Consider the following 21,923-nt stretch of genomic DNA (forward strand, 5'->3'; position numbering starts at 1 on the left):
GGGTAGAGTTTACAAAAGGTACCTGTGTTGGGCAGAATAATGGCCTCCTGAAAATATCCACATCCTAATCGCTGGACCCTGTGCATGCTACTTTATTTGGCAAAAAAAAAAAAAAAAAAAAAAAGACTTTGCAGGTGAGATGAAGTTAAGGGTCTTGAGATAGGAGGTTATTCTGGATAATCTGGGTGGGCTCAGTGTAGTCAGAAGGGTCCTTGTAAGTAAAAGAGGGAGGCAGAAGGGTCAGGGTGAGAATGATGCAGCCAGAGAGATCCCACTGGCTGTCCCTGGCTGTGAACATGCATCAGAAGACAAAATTACAACAAAATCAATTATAGATCCAATTGGCTTTTATTTGTGATTCATGAGTCAGGGCAGTTTCCATTCTGCAAAATATAGTGATAGCTTCCACTGGGCAATACAATAGTGGAACAGTGGGTTTTGTAAAATGGGAATCCAGGAACAGAAGAATATAAATAAACTCATTTAAATAAACTGATTGGTTAATTTCAAAATACTTCATATTACTTTTTTCTAAGAGTTAAAGCAGAAAGGACTTTCTTACTGTGCTGACATAGCCTGGACTGTCCTGTTTTTAGGAAAAATTTGTCTGTTCTGAGATCTACCTGCTTCCTCAATGTTTCAGTGTGAGTATGTGGCCTTTAGAATGACAGGCTCCATTCCGGAGTCACTAGGCTCTCACCTAGATGAGAGTTTGACTAAATAAGGCATTAACACAACTGTCAGTTACCCTCATTTTGGACTTCCATCATTCATAGGTTATGATGTCCTCCTAATCACACATTTATTTGAGTTTTTGTCATTCCAGTCAAAGAGAGAATATTTGACATTTGACTAATGACTGCCTACAAACATGTAAAGGTTTTAGAGAATACAGCACACCAGGGTAACTAATATTGTGACAATCAGGAGGATAACACCAAGAGTTTGGAGTATGATCCATAGGTAGAGACCCCATGAGCCAAACCAAATAAAATAGAATAGATTAAAGAATGAGCCACATGAGGAGCCTACCCATTTTAACCAAGCAGCATGTTTGTTAATTTTTGCAACTGAGTATCTATAGTACCTGCTGTATTTATCCATGTGCAACAAGAAGTGTCAGCAACTGCACAAACTCCTCACTGTTCAGCTAATAGGGAGCAATTCTATTATCTAGCATCCCATGGCTGGGTTACATTAAAATAGTGAGTGAGAACAGGTGAGTCTAGAGGTCTAACTCTAAAAGGGACCACCGTACATTTGAACAAACAGTTGTATTAGGGATGTTGTTAAAGTTAGCCACTGGGTGGAATAAAGGATCCGTTAGGTCATGTAAAGATTTGGGTTTGACATGACATGACAGATCCAACACTCTGTCAAATTACCTACACAAGGCACTGATGGTGAAATTGTAGTTACAGCATTATCTTGCCAAATTAAAGAGGCAGGCATAAGCAGGGAAAAATTGAGTGGGATAAGAGCCTCATCACGATGGGAAGTCTTGTTCCGACATCTTGGGAAAAACTGTCCACAGCATGAAGTCATCAACTTCTCGTCCTGGTTGGCAATTTGAGTGTCTCTAGTTATGGTGTTGAACATTTTGGTGAGCTCTGAGTGGCTCACATCTCAGGCATGAGGGTTTTCCCTTGAAATTTACATTGAGTTGTCCACCTCCAGCTTATAAGTCTTCAGGATGAGAGCAGGTCTTATCATTAGTGGCTCCACAGGAGAAAACGACATTGAAGGAACAGGCAGTCCGGTCTACAAGTAGATAATAAAAACTTGAAAACAAAATACAGGGCTACAATTCAATAACAGTTGTATTACAGTTTTTCTTCTGAACATAACTTTTCTCCATCTCTCCCTGTTTCTACCAAAGTTAATCAGAGTAAGACTAACCTGTTTACAAAATAGGTAGAGCCTCATCAAACATGGTCTGATTCTTTATATAGGAAGTACAGCAAGAATAGCGATTGACTACATAGGATCGTTTTAAGGTTGCTTTGCTGGAAGGTTTGATAAGGAATCTCAGATCAAACTTTTAAAAACCTCTCAGCACTAGGAAGCCAAACCAAGGCTGACTTCAGACTTTGCCTGCAGCATCTCAGTACTTATGGGTTCATTCTACGTATATTTCCAAATATGGCATCCCAGCCAAAGTCTTGGTAATATAACCAGTATTTTTAAAATGTATCCTGTTATAAACAGAGCAGATTCTTAGCGAACTTATGAAAACAACTATTCTCATAACAATGTGAACAGCCATGAACAGTTGCCTGATTCTGGATGGAAAACGTAGGGAGAAAAATTAATGTTTCAATTTTTGTTCACAAGTTGTATTTTACCAAATTTCTGTAAGCTACATAGATAGCTTAAAAGAAAGATGTTTCTTCAAATCCGGAAAACAAAACATTTAAAGAATCATCAAAACTTCAACTAAAAATTCATAAAAACATTACCCTCATGAGTTCATTTAGTCCCATGAAATTAATTTTTTGTTCTGCTTGACCTTGGTTGGCAGTTTCATGAAGACGACTCTTCATTAAAGTTTTGGGAATTCTTAGCCCAACGGTATGATTCTACAGTTATCAGAAGCCCGGATTCAAGACAACTTGTCAGAGTCTTATCCATACATATCCTCGGAAAAGAAGCAGTTTTGGACTGTAACCATTTCCAAATGCTTTTAGAGAAGAGTCAAAACAACTGTCTGTGAATGGCAAAGACTTAAGATGGCAATGGTTAAAAATCTGATGGGACTTCAGATTTGATAGATTTGATGATAACGACACCACTCGCAAGCAAATTTGGTTAGTTCTGTGGCATGTAATACTATGACCGATAACATATTAGATTTCTAGAAATCTCATGTAATTTTTGAAACATTCACATCAATAACATACCCGCAAATATAACTTACAGAAGGTTTGGCATCACGTCATTTGACAGTGTTTTCCATATAATTTAACAAATCAAATAAGGTGAATTTCCATTTCGCTTCTGTTTCTCAACTGGATTACTGAGTTCAGGGCATCGCCCATTAACAGACATGACCAACAATGTATAAGCTTATGTATGTTGAAAAAGCCAGAGGTAATTTTGATATATAACCCTAGCTACAAACCATTGATTTAAGCCCAAGTTCTCCCTATAAGAGCAGGGTTTCTGCATCCTGTCTGCACATTAGTAGCATGTGGGAAAGCTTAAATAACAATGCCCTTGGTCCCACTCTAGACCATTAAATCAAAATGTATGAGTGGAGCCTGGGAATCAGTTGTTCTTTCCTAGTGATTTCAGTGTGTAGCCATATTTCCCATTAGATTTCTCTTTCTTCTCATGGAATTTATCTTTTTCTATTTTGGTATTACAGTTCTTTTTCATATCTTATTTTCTGGAGACAGGGTCTTGCTCTGTTGCCCAGGTTGGAGTGCAGAGGCACAATCACAGCTCACTGTAGCCTTGAACTCCTGGGCTCAGAGAATCCTCCCACCTCAGCTTCCCAAAGCACTGGAATGACGGTTGTGAGCCAATGCACCTGGCCATTTGTCTTATCTTCTGTCTTAGGCTTTATATTCCCAGGAGTAAGGACCTTGTCTTCTTCAATTCTGCATCTTTCATAAACGCATGAATTGGTTATCAGGAAAAGATTCTCAGCCACACTTAGGTTGTTTCCTCTCAGGTTCACATATTCATGCTACAGTCTTTGTCCTCCACAAGGTCAGAGGTTGCTTGTGACGAAGGGTGTGGGTAACTCCACAGTGCAGGTGGTGGAGGAAGGTTACCTCATTTTTAGGCATAACATTGGAACTAAGAATTCTATGTGTATATGGGGCAGAGGGGCAGGGATGTATAGGAAGACAGATCTAATTAGGATGGAGAAATTATACTCGGGAGTAGTGGTAAAGGAAGTAAAAAGGATTCGTGAAGAGAAGAAAAGTGAACTTATCTAATAGGAGATAGTAGGCCCCTGCAGGTTCTTGAGTAGGTGATTTTAGGAAGGTAATGAAGCAGTCATATGCTAGGAAGCATTCAAAGACTGGAGACAAGAAGTCAAGCAGGACTTCAAGCAGTTGTTGAGGTGGAGAGAAAAGCACAAGTGAAAGATGTTTTAAAAAGGACCAAGAAGCTTTCACAGTGTATTGAACTGGGGAAACAAATGAGCAGAGGCTGGAAGTAGTCATGTCCAAGATACAGTGGAGTACAGGAAGAATGAAGACCGGGGAAAAAGAGACCTGCAGGAATGAGTGCTGAGAAGCAGGAGTGTAATGGGAGGAGGAGGAGATCTAGTCCCAGATACAGGTGAAGAAGTCCTTTCCCTCTCCCAAGCACGGCAGTCAGTCCTGCAGGAAATAGGATAAGAAGAGAGGTCATAATATCTGCCACTCTTCCTGAAATGCAGAAACTACACCAGGTCTGCTATATCAGAGCCATCCCAGCCAGTACTCCAATCATGATGCTGACAGCGGTCCCAGCTGAGAGGTCAGGAGAACTTCCTGGTACTGATTCATCTGTCATGGAAAGAAAGAGAAGGAATGAAGGTGATCTTATTTTACAGTGGGGTACCCCAGGAACCAACTCTCAGCATGAAGTCGTTTCTATTTGTTCCTTCAAGGAATACATTATTTCTGTGGGAAGGTTGCTGGGAGATGATTTGCCAACTAAATTCTTTCAGGTTTTTCATCTCACCAGGTTTCCAGGTTGATGACCAGTCTTCTGTCTATTCTATCCTGACCTTTTTACACTCAGATATTTTTGAAGGCTTTGAAATTTGAGAAAGACTGATTGCTAATCTTATATGTCATTAAAACTTCCCACTTTTTCATGGTTGCATTTTTTTTTCTTCGTGTCTCAGTTGTGGCAGTTAGTGCATTCTGAATTCACCACCTCCTTTGCACAGAGACCTCGCTTCCCACAGGCTCCCAGCAGGTGTGTGAAAGCAAGTCAAGTTCTGTAAGACTCTGTTTTGCTCTGAAGGGTGATGGGCTTGAAGAATTCCCAACAGTCTTGCACAAACTCTCTTAGAACTGCACTGCAATCTAAAACTTTCTTTTTTTTCTCTTTCTCCTCCACAGGAATCACATCTGCATCATGATCTGAGGACTCTCCCAGGTTCCTCCCCCTCCCAACCCACTTTCCCTCACAGGTGTTTTTCTCTCAAAATTATATTGTGTGTCTAATCCCATCTTGGCTGCATCTCACTGAATGAAAACTCACATACCAGGCTTGAGACTTCATATTTAACTCTGTTCTTTTCCCTCTCCCATATCAATCAGTAACCATATCCAAGTGGATTTTTTGTGTAAATGCCTCTTTCTCCCATGTATATGTATACGTATATATGTGTGTATATATGTGAATATATATATAATGTATATATAATACCTTCTGCCTCTGTTTCTTCTTTATTTCTGTTGCAATAATTTGGGCTTAATTTCTCATCAGTCATCAGTCAACTCAGACCGATGATTAATAATCGCTAATATTAGCTACTGTTGAGGGGTACTTCCTATGTGTCAGTCCCTATGTTAAATTATTTACATGTATCTCATTTGAGCTGTAAAATAACAGTGTCAGGTAGAAAACAGAGGTGGCTTAGAGTGGTGAAAAAACTTACCCAATGTCATACAGCTAGTGACAGGTGGATCTAGGATTTGACTCTAAGACTACCTGACTTCAAGGCTAATAATAATGGTAGCTTTAACAGTAGCTAACATTTATGAAACATTTCTTCTGCATGTGGCACTTTGCTGAATGTTTCATTGATCATTACATTAAATCTTCAAAACAGTACTGTGAAGCAGGCACCTTATTGCAATTTTCAATTGTGGAATCTAAGGCTCATAGAAGTTAAGAATCTTGTGCAAGAAATGTATAACTATAAATACTTACATTTAAAAAGAAGAAAGATCTCAAATCAACAACTTGACTTCACAATGTAAGGATATATGAGAAAAACAAATGAAACCCAAAGATAGCTAATGAAGGAAATAATAAAGTTTCGAGTGGACTAGAAAAACAGTAGAGAAGAGCAATGAAACCAAAAGGTGGTTCTTCAAAAAAGTTCAACAAAATTCACAACCTTTAATTAGATCAACTAAGAAAAAAAATGAGAAGATAGAAATTACTCAAATCAGAAATGAAAGTGATTACTACCAATTTTACAGAAATAGTAAGTGTTATGAGTATTATGAATAATTATGTGCCAACAAGTTAGAGAACCTGGATAAAATAAATTCCTAGAAACATAAAACCTTCTAAATGGAACCATGAAGAAACAGAAAATCTGAATAGACTAATAACTACTAGGGAGACTGAACCAATAAAAGAATTTGACAAAGTTCAACATTCTATCATAATAAACACACTCAGATTGTAAAAAGAAGGAAACAACCTCAACATAATAAAGCCAATATCTGAAAAGCCCAACACTAACATCATACTCCAGGAAGAAAAACTGAAAGCTTTCCCTCTAAGACAAAAAACAAGACAAGAATGCCTACTTTTGCCACTTCTATTCCATGTAGTATTGGAAGTTCTAGTAAGAGAAAGTAGGCAAGAAGAAAGAAATGACATCCAAATCAGAGAGAAGTAAAATGAACTCTGTTTGTAGATGACAGGAACTTGCGTGTGGAAAACCCTAAAGATTAAAACAAAATTTTAGAACTAATAAACAGATTCAGTATAACTGCAGGTACTAAATCAACAAGCAAAAATCAGTTGAAATCAGCCGTATTTCTTTTTTCTTTTTTTCCTGTCTTTTTTTTGTTTTGTTTTGTTTTTGAGACAGAGTCTCATTTTATCGCCCAAGCTGAAGTGCAGTGGCACGATCTCGGCTCACTGCAACCTCTGCCTCCCCAGTTCAAATGATTCTCCTGCCTCAGCCTCCCAAGTAGTTGAAATTACAGGCATGTGCCACCACATCTGGCTAATTTTGTTTGTTTGTTTTGTTTTGTATTTTTAATAGAGACGGGGTTTCACCATGTTGGTCAGGCTGGTCTCGAACGTCTGACCCTAAATGATCTGACGACCTCAGCCTCCCACAGTGCTGGGATTACAGGTGTAAGCCATCGCGTCCAGCCAAAAAACAGTTGTATTCCTATGTACTTACAATGAACAATCTGAAAAGAAATTAAGAAAAGAATTGATTCACATTACCATCAAAAAGAATAAAGTTCTTAGGAACAAACTTAACCAAGGAGGTGAAAAACTTGTAAGCTGAAAATGATAAAACGTTGCCAAAAGAAATTAAAGAATATATTAATAAATGGAAAGAAATTCCATTTTCATAGTGGAAGATCTAATATCATTAAGATGACAATATTAATGCAATCCCTACCAGAATCCCAGTGGCATTTTTTGCAGAAATAGAAAAATGTATCCTAAAATTCATATGGAATATCAGTACTCTAAATAGTCAAATAATAGGAAAGAATGAAGCTGGAAGACTCACACTTCCTGATTTCAGCATTTGCTACAAAGCCACAGTAATCAACACAGTGTGGTACTGGCATAAAGGAAGACATGGAAATGAATGGAATAGAATGGAGAGCCCAGAAACAAATGCTTGCATATATGGTCAAATTATTTTTGACAAGAGTACCAAGGTCATTCAATAGGGAAAGAGTTGTCTTTTCAACAAATGATATTGGGAAAGCTGGATATCCATGAACAAGAATGAGTTGAATCTTTACCTAACACCATATACAAAACTTAACCCAAAATGAATCAAAGACCTAAATGTAAGAGCTAAACCTGTAAAACTCTTAGAAGAAAACATAGGGGGAAAATTTCATGACATTGGATTTCACAATGATTTCTTGGCTATGACATCCAAAGCACAGGCAACAAAAAAAAAATAGATAAATTTGACTTCATAAAAAGTAAGATTTCTATATCAAAGGACGTTATCGAGAAAGTGAAAAGGCAACCCATGGAATGGGAGAAAAATCTTGCAAATCACATATCTGATAAGGGATTAATTCTCAGAATATATAAAGAACTAATATAACTCAACAACAAAATTCCAAAAACCCAATTTAAAAATGGGAAAAGGACTAAAACAGAGATTTCTCCAAGTAAGATATACAAATGGCCAATAAGCCCACACAAAGATCCTCAACATCACTAATACTTAGAGATATGCAAATCAAAACCACAATGACACACCACCACACACACATTAGGATTTAATAAAAAAAGAAAGAAAAGAAAACACAAAACATGTGTTTTGAGGAGGTAGGAAAATTGGGACTCTTGTGCATTGCTGATGGGAGTGTGAAATGGTGCAGGCACAGTGGAAAATGGCAAAGCCGTTTCTCAAAAAAATTAAGCAAAGCATTACCATTTGATGCAGCAATTCCACTGCTGGTCATATGCCCAAAATAACTGAAAGTAGGGATTTGAAAAGATATTCATACACCCACGTTGATAGCAGCATTACTCACAATAGCCAAAATGTGGAAACAGCCCAAAAGTACACTGAATGATAAGTCAAGAGGCAAAATGAAATATATTCACACAATGGAAACTCATTCAATCTTAACAAGTAATAAAATAAAATAAAATGCCAAGCATTTACACAGTCATGAGACTCAAATTCTGATACATACTACAACGTGAATGAACCTTGAAGACACTATGCTAAGTGAAATGTGGCCAGACACAAAAGGACAAATTTTGTGTAAGTCTATTGATGTGAGGTACTTATTAATAAAATAGTCAATTACAGGAAGACAGAAAGTAGAATAATGGCTACCAGGGACTAGGGTTAGAAGGAGTGGAGAGTTATTGTTTATTGAGTGCAGAGGTTTAGTATGGTAAGTTGAAAAAGTTCTGGAAACGGATAGCGGTGATGGTTGCACAGCAGTATAAATATAATTGGTATCACTAAACCATACTTTTTGGAGACAGGGTCTCGCTCTGTTACTGAGGCTGGAATTCAGTAGCACAATCAAGGCTCACTGCAGCCTCAACATTCTGGGCTGAAGTGGTCCTCCCGCCTCAGCCTACCAAGTAGTTGGAACCACAGGTCATGTGCCACCATGTTTTGCTAATTTTTTGTGAAGACAGGGTTTCACCATGTTGTGCAGGCTGGTATTGAACTCCTCAGCACAAGCGAGCCACCCACCTCAACCTCTCAAAGTGCTGGAATTACATGCGTGAGCCCCTGCGCCCAGCCCTAAACCGTACATGTAAAATGGCTAATATGGTAAATTTCAGGTTATGAGGGTTTCACCTTTATGAATATATAGTGGCTGGTACTCTTGCCCTCGCCATAAATACACATCTTGTGGCCCTGCCCCTTTCCTCCCATGCAGAGCCCCAGTGGCTAAATCTCCCTATTTCTCCAAATGTTCATCACTAGCTGTGCTCTATGCTGTGTCCACAGCCTCATAAAGCCAGTGACTTCAGAGCCAGGCCATAGCTCAAGAGTCTGCCCCGGGGCTCCCTCTCCTCCCAGTTCCCTGAAGCCTAACCCAGGAGAGGCTCTGCCTTTTATTGGCAGCTCAATTTAGCCAGATTCAGGACAGGTCACCCAAGCACCTTCTCCACACACCCAGGTCCCACCCCAGGTGGAGTCAGGGCAGGGCCAGTCACCAGGTGAGCCAAGAGCAGAGCAGGGAGCAGAGTCTGAGCTGCTCCTCCCTCATCCAAGGGGGCTTCCTCCTCTCATCTGGGGAAAAAGTGTGAGCCTGTTTCAAAGCCTCCTTGTTCCTTGTAGATCATGAATTAGGCAAAAGAACGCAAATTGGTGACAAAAAGGGACGTATTGATGGCCGAGAGAACCCTTAAGGACCCTTCCTGCTTTCCCCTCTGTGAAGCTCCTTCCACTACATGGGGCTTTGGGGCTGAGGGAGCCCCCTCCCCACATTCCAGGCTGGATCCGTAATCAGCCATGAGAAATTACTGAAGCACAGGGAAGAGGGTCTGCAGAGACACAGTGAGAGGGTTCAGAGGGGAGAATTTGGGATCTGCTTGTGCCCTTGGGACACAGGCTGGAAAAGAAAATTTTCTTCAGCTCTTCCTTAACACCAGAGAGATCCCACCTCAAAATACGATGCCAATGGTCCAGGGGTCGATGTACCACAGACTGTGATCATCTTGGCTGTGGTCCTATTGTGGCCAGTGGCCAATCTGTGGGCATGGCAGGTATAGGATACACTATTCTTTGCAGTGCTTTGGGGATAAAGAGCTCTTGCATGTGTTGCAGAAGCTTTCCATCACTCAGCCAAAAATACTGTGTGGGTGGGATGAAGAGCCTGAGGTTTGCTCCTAACTGGTAAGATATGTCTGGGGTAGAAATGGCAGGGGTGTCCGAGCCTCCTGGAGCAAAGAGAATAAAGCCATAAGTGATGTCCTTAGAGGGAAGCGGAAGCTCCTGGTCTGTGGAAGGGCCGCGGTATCCCCCTTACCCAAATCACAGTACTGAAGTCCCAACCAAACCCCGACTGTGTTCACTGAGGCAGAGCCTGAGACATTCGCTTGTTTCTCCCATCACAGGCTGTGGACCCTGAGCCTCCCAGGGCAGGAGCAGCCCCTCCTCTCATACTCTTGGTCAAGGCTGGGTCTGCCCAGGCTTGCTTGGGGCTGGAAGTCATGGCCAGCCTGGGTGACTAGAAGTGAGGGTCTGTGTACTTGGACCCGAGAGGGACTGAGAGGCCTGGCCTCTGGCTGCGTGGATTTGGGCTGGCAGCCTGGGCCACAGAGGAACAGAAGATACTCACGGCGGACATTCAGGGTGACTGGGTCACTGCGCCTGGCACCCACTGGGTTCTGTATTTCACATTCATAGGGTCCTTTGTCATTCGTTGTGATGCTCAGTAGAACGAGGGTCCTGTTGTCAGCGGAGAGCAGCCGCCTGGGACTGACCTGGAGGCTCTGATTGTTTACCCACCACAGGTAGGTTGTGTCCTGAGTTTCAGGTTGACAGGTTAAAGCCACAATATCCTTGTTCTCCACCGGATTGAAGGTGTTGCTGGAGATGGAGGGCTTTGGTGGCTCCGCTGTGCAGATAACAGAGAGAAGATTGCCTTGTGTGGCACCCTTGGTTTCCCTATAGGTATCCTTCAATCAGAGTTCGCATCTCCCACCTCTAAGCCCACTCAAGTCCTTAAAAGCCCATGGCAGGTGTGTGTATCACAAGACAGGTGCACAATGATCTGAGAGCTCAGAGACTGTGAGGCTGCCTGATTTGTCTTAGAGAAGCACAGACTTTCTCAAGTGTAAATTGTGCAGCAGCTTTGGGTCATGGACATACCCGGGACCATGAGTCACAGCCCCTGGTGCCTCTCCTGGTCCTTTCCTGATGACTGCCTACCTGGCCTTTTGGGGTCCTCACCTGGCATGTGCAGGAGCTGAGTTCCTTCCAGCTGAACACTCCTATACCACCCAGCCATGGCGTGTTTCTCTGAGCCTTTTTTTTTCAAGGGTATCCCAGAGACGGGTGATGATAACAATGGGTGTTTGAGGAGACATAGCAGAGGAAACCAGGAAAAAGTCTAGAGGTGAGTTTAGTACTCAGACTGCAGGGCCTCCAGGTGGGGCAGGTGTTTGATAGTGCCCGGGTGTTTGATGGTGACTGACAAGAGCTAGTGACCGCCAGGAAAGCACAGCAGAGTCCAAAAGAAGATAAAGGGTGAGTGAGGCAAGCAGGGGCTGGCTGAAAATCTGAGGATTCTCAATGACATAACAAGAAAAATGAAGGCAAGGCCGGGCGCGGTGGCTCAAGCCTGTAATCCCAGCACTTTGGGAGGCCGAGGCGGGCGGATCACAAGGTCAGGAGATCGAGACCACATTGAAACCCCGTCTCTACTAAAAATACAAAAAACTAGCCGGGCGAGGTGGCGGGCGCCTGTAGTCCCAGCTACTCGGGAGGCTGAGGCAGGAGAATGGCGGGAACCCGGGAGGCGGAGCTTGCAGTGAGCCGAGATCGCGCCACGGCACTCCAGCCTGGGCAACAGCGTGAGACTCCGTCTCAAAAAAAAAAAAAAAAAAAAGGAAAATGAAGGCAAATTAGGAGAAGAGATGTATGTTATATTAGGAAAGTTACAGAGAGCTCCCTGTCCCCAGCTCTCCTGTGCAGAGCCAGCAAAACGGAGGAAAGCCCAACACAGGCATGAGAAATACTTTCTTCCTTTTCTCTCAACCTAAGGAAACACAACTAGAGTTTGATCAAATTCATCCAAACTAGACAGAGTCTAAGTGAGACGGTGCTGGTGCAGTTCCCATTCCAAGGGACCCCACCTTATGATGATAGTGTCATCATGAGGACACAGGTGTATGTGGAATGGGGAGCAAACCCATCAGACAGCACACACCTGGCCCGCTGCACCTGGAGGAGGTCCCGGGAATGACTGGAGGACCTAAGCCCCGCAGCAAGACGAGGATGGAGTTGGTAGTAAAATGGGTGGAATGAACCTATGGGCTTTGGGGACTGCACACCTGTCCTGCCTCTGGCCCCCTGGTGAGTCAGTGTAGAGAGCGAAGAGAGGAGTTGCTCATCCCCGTCCCATGACCAAGCATTTACACAGTCATAAGAATCAACACCTGGGTTGCTTCTTTGTTTTTTAAGAGCCAGGGATCTTGCTATGTTGCCCAGGCTGGTCTTGAACTCCTAGGCTCAAGACACCCTCCTGTCTCAGTCTCCCACTGGGATGGCTTTAGGGGCAGGGGATAAAAGGGGTGGAACATGGGCCTCAGCCCCTTGGAGGGACAGGGAACAGGTGCCAGAGCCTCTTAGGATCCTGCATCAGGTTCTAGTCTCTGAAGAGATTATGGATCATGCATTCCTCCATTCATTCCCTGCTTCCTTCATGAGAGAACTACTGTGTCTCACGTTGGGCCCTGGCTTGGGCAGGGTGTGAGTGGGGAAAGAAAGCAAAGTCCTTTCCTTTATCCTCCTGTGGAAGTGACACCAACACATCAGGAAGCACAGGATTTCAGGTCCAGGGCGGGTAGGAGTGTAAATCTAAGGGAGAGGCCTGGACATTCCCAGCACTGACTCTGATAGTTGAGGCAGGAGATTCAGTTCTAAGTAAAAACTAATCCTCCATTTGTTCCTCACTCTCCAGACCGGAATCTCCCACTTCTGGCATGGATGCCTAGGAAGGAAGCTCTGTAGCTACAGACACAGACCTGGGGATTCTGATGTGTCTGCCCAGTCTGTGAGAGCCTGCCTCAGTGGCTGTATTTCCTTCTGCCTCAGTTTCCTTTAACAAAATGAGATAAAGCGTAAATGGTCTCTGGCTTGCCTTGTTGTCTGTGAATTCACCTTGAAATAATCACGATTACCTGGACGAGAGCCCTGCGTAGAAGAGCTGCCCAAATAAGCAGCATCTCTGATTGTTTGCCCCCAGGAGTGGGTTATTTGGACCTGATTCCTGGTGTACAAGGAACTTAAAGCAGAATCTTTCTTCTTCCCTTTCTCCCCCTGAGGACACTGACTCCCCTAGGACCTCTCTTAAGTTCCTCATCCAGGGGGCTGAGGTCCTAGTGATCCTGTTCATCTGTCCTTTCCAGGCTGAGTCTCAGGTGAAGGATGAGGCTCTGTCCTTGCCCAGATGAGGCCCTGGGGTTGACCAGGCTGGTGACCAGCTCCGTGAGCCATGATCCTCAAACAGCTCAAATCCTTGCTCTCAGTCAGTTCAACCCAGGAGGCCACAACCCAGCCCTGGCACAGGTTCCTTAGGGTCACCTGGAGTCAAGAGCCCTGGGACAGGGATCTGGGACTTGTGCTTCCAGGGCTGAGCTTCTCTGTGAGGATTCCAGGGGACCCCTCAGGCCAGGCTCTGACCCGGTTCTCCAGGGTCTTTTTCAGGGGGAGAGCACAGAATCTTGGTTGGGACTGATCCCCTCCTGCTGAGTCCCCCGCCCCCCATCAGACTGTCCTTCCTTTGCAGCAAGTATCTGCAGGGTCTGGATGCAGGAAAGGGATTCTGATCTGTTGAAGTTTGTCTCCCCCGTATGTGTCCTTCACTAAATGCCCAAACCCCGACACAGGATAAAGTGTAGATGGGGACACGGGCACAACCCAGGCCTGACAATCCCGTGTGTATGAAGTAGAACTGACCCCCAGCACCCAGATGTCGTGGAGGAATCACTCACAGAATACGTAGAATTGCCTGGTTACTTCTTCAGTCACAAGATCTTCGCTTATAACGTGTAGGGTATAGATTCCTGGGTCACTGAGGCTGACGTTCTGGATCAGCAGGGATCCGTTGCGGTGTATTGTCTCTCGACCACTGTGTGCAGGCCCTGGGGCATTTTCCCCTTTGTTTGTTACATATCCTATAATTCGATAGTTGGCGTGCACCCTTTCCCCTTTGTACCAGTTGTAGCCATAAAGATTGCGGGACACATTACTGACTAGCAGAATGACCTCCTTCCCCTCTGCAACATTGAACGGCACAACTTCAATGTTAGTCTGGGCACTGGTGGGCAGGTTCCAGAAGGTTAGAAGTGAGGCTAGGAGGGGAAGAGAGCATCAGTCAATATTGGGTGGAAAGATGGGGCCCTGGATCCTGAGCAGGCAGGTTCCCTCACCCACCCCCATCTTGAAGAGTGTGTGTGTGCGCGTGTGTGTGTGTGTGTGTCCTACTGGGTCAATGTAAGCACCATCACCCCATTCCTTCAGCATCTCTGACCTTCACATTTCCCTGTTTGGAATCCTCTTCCCCAGGGATCTGCATGGCTCTCTCCACACTGCAGGACCTGCTCACATCAGGGCATCCTTGGGAGACCCCTCCCCTGACACCTTCTCTAGAGGCCCTGGGTGTTCCCTGTCTGACCTTTCCCTGCTCTATTCCCTTTAGGGATCTTGTCAACACCTGACTTCACATCCTAGATCTCTTTGCCTGTCTGTCTTCCTCCCCATGAGAGTGTGAGCTCTGTGAGGGCAGGGACTTGTGTGATCTGGATTGCACCCCAGTGCCTGGGACAGGCTGCAGGCTCCAGTGGATGAGCTCATGAGAGTTCCCAAGGCCCTCCACATCCTGGGGCTTATTTTCCAATGTCTGAGGTTGGTGGCAAGGGACAATGTTTTATGCCCTGGTTATGTATTTATTTGAAGTGTCATTTGATATAGTTATTATTACCATGTTTCAAAATGTAGCAAGTAGTGACAATTAACCAGGAAAAGAGAACACGTGAGATTTTCTTGACCCTTGCCAATTCCAGTTCAATGTGATTTTCCTGTTCTGGTTTCCTGTCCCTCTCTGGTGTCCTCTCCCATATTCATGCTTCAACAGAAGCCCTTTGTCCCTCTCAGAGCCCCGTTCCCCCAAGGAGACCCCAGCCAGTCTCTCTGGCCCTCCTCCTACCCACTCCCATGAAGTCCTCCCCTCACCTGTGAGCAGGAGCCCCTGCCAGGGGATGCATGCTCTGTGTGGACAGGCTGAAGGGGACCCCATGGTCTCTGCTGCCTGCTTGTCCTCTGTGGAGAAGAGCTTGGGCTCCAGGAACGCTCTTGTCAGGGCTGCTGTGATTGTCAGCTCTGCTGTCCTTCCTACCTCTGTGCTGAGCCTCCTCCCAGGACAGGAGCACTTTCCAAGATCACATGGTCCAGGGGTGGGGTCTCTGCTCAGGAGTCCTTTGTCCCCTCCCCTCTCATTCCTGCCTCTTTTGTCCTTCTTCCTCTTTCCCTTTTGTCTATATTCAGTTCCCCAGACAAAGCTATGAGAAGCAAGGCTGATGGACCCCTGTCCCCTGGGAGGACAACCAATCTTTCCCAGCGCTGACCTCTGCTGTGTTCTGGCCTTGGGTCTGTCACACCAGGGGGATTATTTCCCTTGTGACAGAGAAACCCAGCTGGGCCTTGGGTTTCTGCTGGGATGATGCCCAGCAGGAAGGTGACAGAGGTGGCTCTGGGGGATAGAAGGGGGTTCACTGGGGGATGACTGGGGAGAGACCAGCCCTCTGTCTCCAGTATCACCAGCCTGGCCTCGGACCCAGGCACAGAAACCAAGGCCCAGGGGTCTCAGGAGGAGCTACAGCTCCTGGGTGTGGAGGGAGGCATCTGGTGTGTCCTGGGAAGAGAGGGCTGTGGTGGAGGGAGGTGTATGGCTCTGAGGTCTGCTGTCCTTGGGAAAGGCTTCAGGGAAACCGTCCCTCTCCCTGTCTTTTGGATGAGCTGTGGCTCAGGTCCTTTCCATGTTCTACCTGACCTGGAAGCCTCTGTCTGGCTGACAGTCCTGTGGTCACTCCGCCTTCCCCATGGGTGGTGCCAAGAGGGAATGGGGAGCTGCACAGAAACCCTTGGCAAAGCGGGGTCCTCAGAGGCCCCAGGAAGGAAGAGGTGGGACACAGCAGGAACATGAGAGACAAGAAGGGTCTGTTGGAGCAAGGCATGGCGCTCAGTGAACCTCGTGGGACTGAGGAGCTAACGATAATGAGAGTAGAGCTGTGAATGTGCTCTGAGGATCACAGGGACCTGCCCTGGGAGATGCCCTTTCGGCTGAGCCCTGGGGAGGAGAGGATGTAGGGGCAGGAGCTGCCTGCAGAAAGAGTGACTTTAGTTGGGTTGCTGCGGGGCTGTAGGGAGGAGCTGACAGAGTCCGTCTGGGGAGCTTGGAGGGCGTGGAGGAGGTGAGTCGAGGTGGTGATCCTGGTGAGGGTGAACCCTGGGGAAGCTGTGGGTCCAGCTGAGGGAGGCCAGCAGACCCTGGGGAGGCTCCAGGCCGGGAGGGACTCTGCCGCCCTCTGGTGGACAATGAAGAAAGTGTAGACGGAAAAAGGATGGGTTTAACTCAGCATGATCTTTAAGCGTTGATCACATGTTTGCTGCATGCTTTACATTCTAGGTGTCTCTCACGCAAGCTCTTCTCTAGTCTATCCCCAACGAATCATCAAAATCAGATTTGTAGTCTTATGTCAGGCCAAGTTCTGTGTGCACTTAGGGGAATCTTGCACAGTATTCACACCTGAGGGCTGGCTGGAGCATGTGTGGGTAGAAGGGAGGATTCGTGTCCGTGTATCCTCACAAGAGGCAGGGTGTCCGAGTGGATAAGGCTCCACTTGACCCCAAAAGTCCTCAGAATAAGGGAGCAGAGGCTGATGAAATCAGAATCCAGGGATGGGGCTGGGGCTCTGTGCCTCCTCCTCCTCCCTCTCTCTGGGGAGTTCCCCCTCCTCTTCCTCAGCAGAATTCCTGGGCCTCCTTAAGGACCCACCCAGAGATTTTTTAGCAGAGACATCAGGTTTCAGGGCCACCTGTCACCCCTCAAGTCTCCCCACACCCATCCTCAGAGACAGATATAAATATAGCTACTCCTGCTCACTTTTGGTTTCCACTTGCATGGAATATTTTTTCTACCCCTTTACCTTCAGTGTGTTAGTATCTTTATGAATAAGTAGAGTCTCTTGCAAGCAGCATATGTTTCCCAAAATAGGACGCTGATTCTCCCCCATCATAGATTTCTCCCTCGTTCCCCGAGCCTTTCCTGCCCCCTATGATCTGGGCACTCCTGACACACACCTCTTCTCTGGTGACACATCAGGGTCCCTCACTGTTAAGCGGTCCGGAAAGGACAGAACCTTGGACAGCACCCATCTCAGCTTCACCCTTCCTCCCGCACAGGGTTCAGGGCAAAGAATAAATGGCAGAGGCCAGTGAACCCAGAGATGGTGACAGGCAGTGACCCAGGGGCAGATGCCCAGAGCAGGAGCAGGTGGGGCCACAGGGAGGAGGTGATGCAGGAAGGGAAACCCAGAAATGGGCAGGAAAGGAGGACACAGGCTCTGTGGGGCTGCAGCCCAGGGTGGGGCTGTGAGTGTGAAGCCATCTCAGCAAGTAAGATGAGGTCCCACGAACGAGAGTGGGAGCATGTGGCTTCCTGCTCTGTATATGGGGTGGGGGATTCCATGCCCCATAGAACCAGCTGGCCAGGGTTCAGCTAGAGAAGGAGCAGGACAGGGGATCCCAGGATAGGAGGACCCCAGTGTCCCACCCAGACAGGTGACTGATGAATGGGCATGCAGGGCCCACCTGGGCTGGCCTCTCCCTTTGTCCATCGGGATTCCCTCAAGGAACATCCAGAATCCGACCACATCTACCCAGTGGGTTTTGGGGAGTCCATGTAAAGCCAGGAGCTTGTGTTGCTGGGAGGGGTCATGGCATGTGCTGGGGGCACCCAAGAGAGAAGCCTAAGGGCAGGCAGGACCTGGTCTGAAGAGGCACAGGAGCCCAGATGGGGAGATGGATGTCAGGAGAGGCTGCCCTATCAGAGAGGGGGATAGGAATGGGGGGTCTGTGGGAGTGGGCACATGGGATTCCCTGGGCTCTGCCGCGTTCCCTCCCATAGTCACAACCTAGGGACACTGCCCAAGAAGGGGTGCCTCTACCCAGCCAGATGCTGCTGGTTCTGCCCACCTCCTACCCTCTCTGCTCCAGCCACTCTGGGTCTTTCTCCAGGTGCCCTGGACAGCCCTGACCTGGACCTGTTCCCTGAGAGGTGTTGGGAGAAGCTGAGTCTCTGGGGACACTCTCATCAGAGTCTGAAAGGCACATCAGGAAACACCCCTGGTCTCCAGGACTGGGCAATGAGGACAGAACCCCAGCTCCTCCCTTTGCCACTGAGAGGGTCGACACTGGGTGGTCACAGTGACTTCTGCATCCGTCCCAGTTACCCTGAAACCACAACAAAACCCCAGCCCTAGGCCCTGCAGGTACAGTACATGTGCGGACAGTCCCTACCCAGGGGAGGCCAGTTCTTTCTTCCTGGGAGACCAGGCCTCAAGGCTGTGCCTGGGGCAGGCAGGGGCAGCACATGCTTGTCCTTGAGAACTCAGGACCTTGAGGGTCTCTGCTTTGTGAGGCACAGCAAGGATCCTTCTGTCCAGAGATGAAAGCAGCTCCTGCCCCTCCTCTGACTTCCTCCTCCTTCCCAAATCTCAACCAACAAACAGATGTCTCAAATCTCATCATCAAATCTTCATCCATCCATATGAGAAAGCTTAAAACTCAATTGACAACACCAAGAGTTGGAACAACTGGACGTGGAGATGTTGCTTGTGGAAATTTAGATGTGTTCAGCTATTGGGCAGGAGAATCTGTGTCAAATTCCAGCATGGTTCAGAAGAATCAAAAAGTGTAACAGTCCAAATGTGCAACAGTGCAGGGGATAAAACTGTGGTGCATTCAAACTGAGGGATATTTTAGAACATGAGAAAGGAAGGGATTGCTGCTGCACAGAACATGGATGATCTCACACATAGAGTTGAAAGAAAGGAGTCAATCGCTGATAGAAAATGATCACCAATTCCACCTCTATAAAGTTTCCAAGAGGAAAATCCAACTCTGCTGCTAGAGATCAGAGTGGAGGTGACCTGTGCCCTGCAATGGCTGTGAGGGTCATGGGAGTGTCACTTAGTGCAGGCAATGTGCCATATCTTAATCTGGGCAGGGCTTTCATGAGCACAAAGGAATGCAGACATTACTGCTATGTTCATTTTACTTCACTGGAAAAGAAGTGTAAAATCAGCTGGGCGTGGTGGCTCATGTCCGTAATCCCAGCACTTTAGGAGGCTGAGGTGGGCAGATTACTTGAGGTCAGGAGTTCGAGACCAGCGTGGCCAACATGGTGAAACCTCCCCTCTACTAAAAATACAAAAATTTGCTGGGCATGGTGGTGTGTGACTGTAATCCCAGCTGCTAGGGTGGCTGAGGCTGGAGAATCGCTTGGACCCAGGAGGCGGAGGTTGCATAAGCATATTGCACCACTGCACCCCAGCTTGGGTGACAGAGCGAGACTAGGAAAAAAAAAAAAAAAAAGGATAAAATCTCTTTGGGTTAAACAAAAAAAGATCCACAAAACAAACACCAGCTCTTATCAAACTTACACAACTCTCCCAGAGGACAGGAAACACAAATACTCATTAACTCACTTTTGTGGCAGTAAAACCTTCATGTCAAAAGCAGACCAGGACACAATGAGGAAGTAAAATTGCAGGCCCTACCTGGGAACAGAGGGAAAATCCACAAACAAAACATGACCAAAAGGAGCCAGGATTTACTGCGTTGAGTTTATTCCCCAGGTATGCAAGATGATTTTAACACCGGAAAATCAGTCATTGCCTTTACTACATAGACAGATTAGCTAGAAAAAAATACAACTAGCAGAACGGAAGCAATTTGGCCTTGCCTGAAATTCCACCTCATTCCATCATGACGGAGACAGTGCAGGCGCCAATGGCAAGTAATGAAAACAGGGACCTCTGTCACCTGGTAAACATGTCCATACAGCTCCAGCAAGCACCCATCTTCCCAGTGAATCACCATAACGTCCCTTTAGTCAGCCCCAGGCAAGGCTGCCTGTGATGGCCACACAGGCTCCAACCCATGGGCCTCAACCTCCCGCAGAGGCTTTCCTTTGGCCACCACGTGGGGAGAGCATGAGGTCAGGACAGAGCCCTGTGATGCCCACACATGGCAGGAGCTGAGGCCAGAGACATGGGGGCTGGAGAGCAGAGCTGCTGGGGTCAGAGTTTCCTGAGGACACCCAGGCCTAAGGGAAGGCGGCTCCATGGATGGGGGCAACCAGGCTCCGACCTCAGAGCCCGCATGGGAAGAGCCGGCACTCTAGGCCTTTCCTAGGGTGACTCTGAGGGGACCTCAGGGATGTGACACACAGCAGGATCCCTGAATGCACCCGAGATGAAGGGGCCACCAGGGGACCCTGTTCTCGTGGCAGATCATGAGAGAGTGGGGACACCATGCCAGGCCCCCATGGCAAGGCTGTGACTGACCCAGACCATTCCTCTGCATGCATCAGCCTCAGTAAGTCACATGGCCAAGCCCAAGACCAATGTGGAAGGAGGGGAACAGCATCCCCTTTAGTGATGGGACCCAAAGTCGGTGCAAAGAGAGGCCATGAGCAGTTAGGAAGGGTGGTCCAACCTACAGCACAAACTATCGTCTATCATAAGAAGAAGCCCTGCTCCATGATTCCTGCATTTACATAAATGTTTGTTAAATGACTCAAATTCCCTCACCCTGAGAGCTCACCTGTGTGTAGGCCCATCACACATACAAACACACACACACACACACACACTCAGGGAAAGTGCAGGATCCTGGACAGCACCAGGCAGGCTTCACGGGCAGAGCAAACAGCGTGAATGACCCACACAGTGCCCTGGGCCCCATCAACTCAGAGACCCTGGGTGGGCTGAGATGGGGCTAGGCAGGGGGTAAACTCAGAGAGGGTGGAGCCTCCAGGGAGGGGGCTGCAGGGAGCTGGGTACTGCCCTCCAGGGAGGCAAGAGCACTCTTCCCAACAGAGAGCACATCTTCCTGCAGCAGCTGCACAGACACAGGAGCCCCTGTGCCCGCCCTGGGCCAGGGTGTGGATTCCGAATTTCGTGCCCCAGTGGGTGGGACTGCGGTTGACAGTGACATACAAGGGGAATCTGTGATTCCAAACTTAAACTACTGTGCCTACGAAATAGGAAATAACCCTCCTTTTTCTACTAAATCTCAAATTCCCTAAGCACAGGCTAGCACCCTCTAAATCAGGAAGTTCAGTCACTCCTGGGGTCCTCCCACTCCCCCACTCTGACTTGCAGGTGCACAGGGTGGCTGACACCTGTCCCTGCTCCTCCCCTCAGCACAACTGTCGCCCCTTCTGGGGGTGACTGATGGTCAGGACGAGGGAGCCTAGAGCTGGCCCCATGACTGACAGGAAGGCAGGACTCGGCCTCCATTCTGAAGACTAGGGGTGTCAGGAGAGCTGGGAGTCCCACAGAGCCTCACAAGATGACGGGGGCAGAGGGTGACACAGGGCTCAGGGCTTCAGACGGGTCAGGAGGCTCAGCTGAGAGTTCAGGGACAGACCTGAGGAGCCTCAGTGGGAAAGAAGTACTGAAGTGGGAAGTTCTGGAATGTTCTGGACAAGGCTGAGTGCTTCAAGGAAATGCTCCCACCCCTGATGAAG

The 21,923-nt window shown here is 47.0% G+C and overlaps 1 protein-coding gene across 5 annotated transcripts; it reads right to left on the minus strand.

Moving 5' to 3' along the window:
* Nucleotides 1-329: 329 nt before the first annotated feature.
* Nucleotides 330-15,525, minus strand: CEACAM7 (CEA cell adhesion molecule 7). Of its 5 annotated transcripts, none has more exons than XR_013410720.1 (5): nucleotides 15,341-15,524; nucleotides 14,101-14,460; nucleotides 10,722-11,000; nucleotides 2,918-4,505; nucleotides 330-1,761 (listed from the first exon to the last, which is right to left on the minus strand). XR_013410720.1 is itself a non-coding variant. In XM_028838900.2 (5 exons), the coding sequence occupies exons 1-4, from the start codon at nucleotides 15,402-15,404 to the stop codon at nucleotides 4,414-4,416; spliced, it is 795 nt and encodes a 264-aa protein (XP_028694733.2). In that variant the 5' UTR covers nucleotides 15,405-15,525; the 3' UTR covers nucleotides 330-1,761; nucleotides 4,378-4,413. The 5 variants fall into 5 exon arrangements, 3 of the variants coding, with proteins under 3 accessions (XP_028694733.2, XP_014979571.3, XP_077839234.1); XR_013410719.1 differs by having other exon boundaries at nucleotides 2,460-4,505; XM_028838900.2 differs by having other exon boundaries at nucleotides 4,378-4,505; nucleotides 15,341-15,525.
* Between the last annotated feature and the right edge of the window lie 6,398 nt (nucleotides 15,526-21,923).

The sequence above is a fragment of the Macaca mulatta genome, chromosome 19 (genome assembly GCF_049350105.2).
Source record: "Macaca mulatta isolate MMU2019108-1 chromosome 19, T2T-MMU8v2.0, whole genome shotgun sequence".
Classification (NCBI taxonomy): domain Eukaryota; kingdom Metazoa; phylum Chordata; class Mammalia; order Primates; family Cercopithecidae; genus Macaca; species Macaca mulatta.

Bases quoted from the DNA above. Each gene is read 5' to 3' on its own strand.
- CEACAM7 (XM_028838900.2), bottom strand. From the start codon at position 15,404: ATGGGGTCCCCTTCAGCCTGTCCACACAGAGCATGCATCCCCTGGCAG. The intron at 14,461-15,340 runs GTGAGGGGAGGA...TTCCCCTCCTAG, and splicing joins GCAGGGGCTCCTGCTCACAG to CCTCACTTCTAACCTTCTGG. The intron at 11,001-14,100 runs GTGAGTGATTCC...TTATCTGCACAG, and splicing joins CAGGCAATTCTACGTATTCT to CGGAGCCACCAAAGCCCTCC.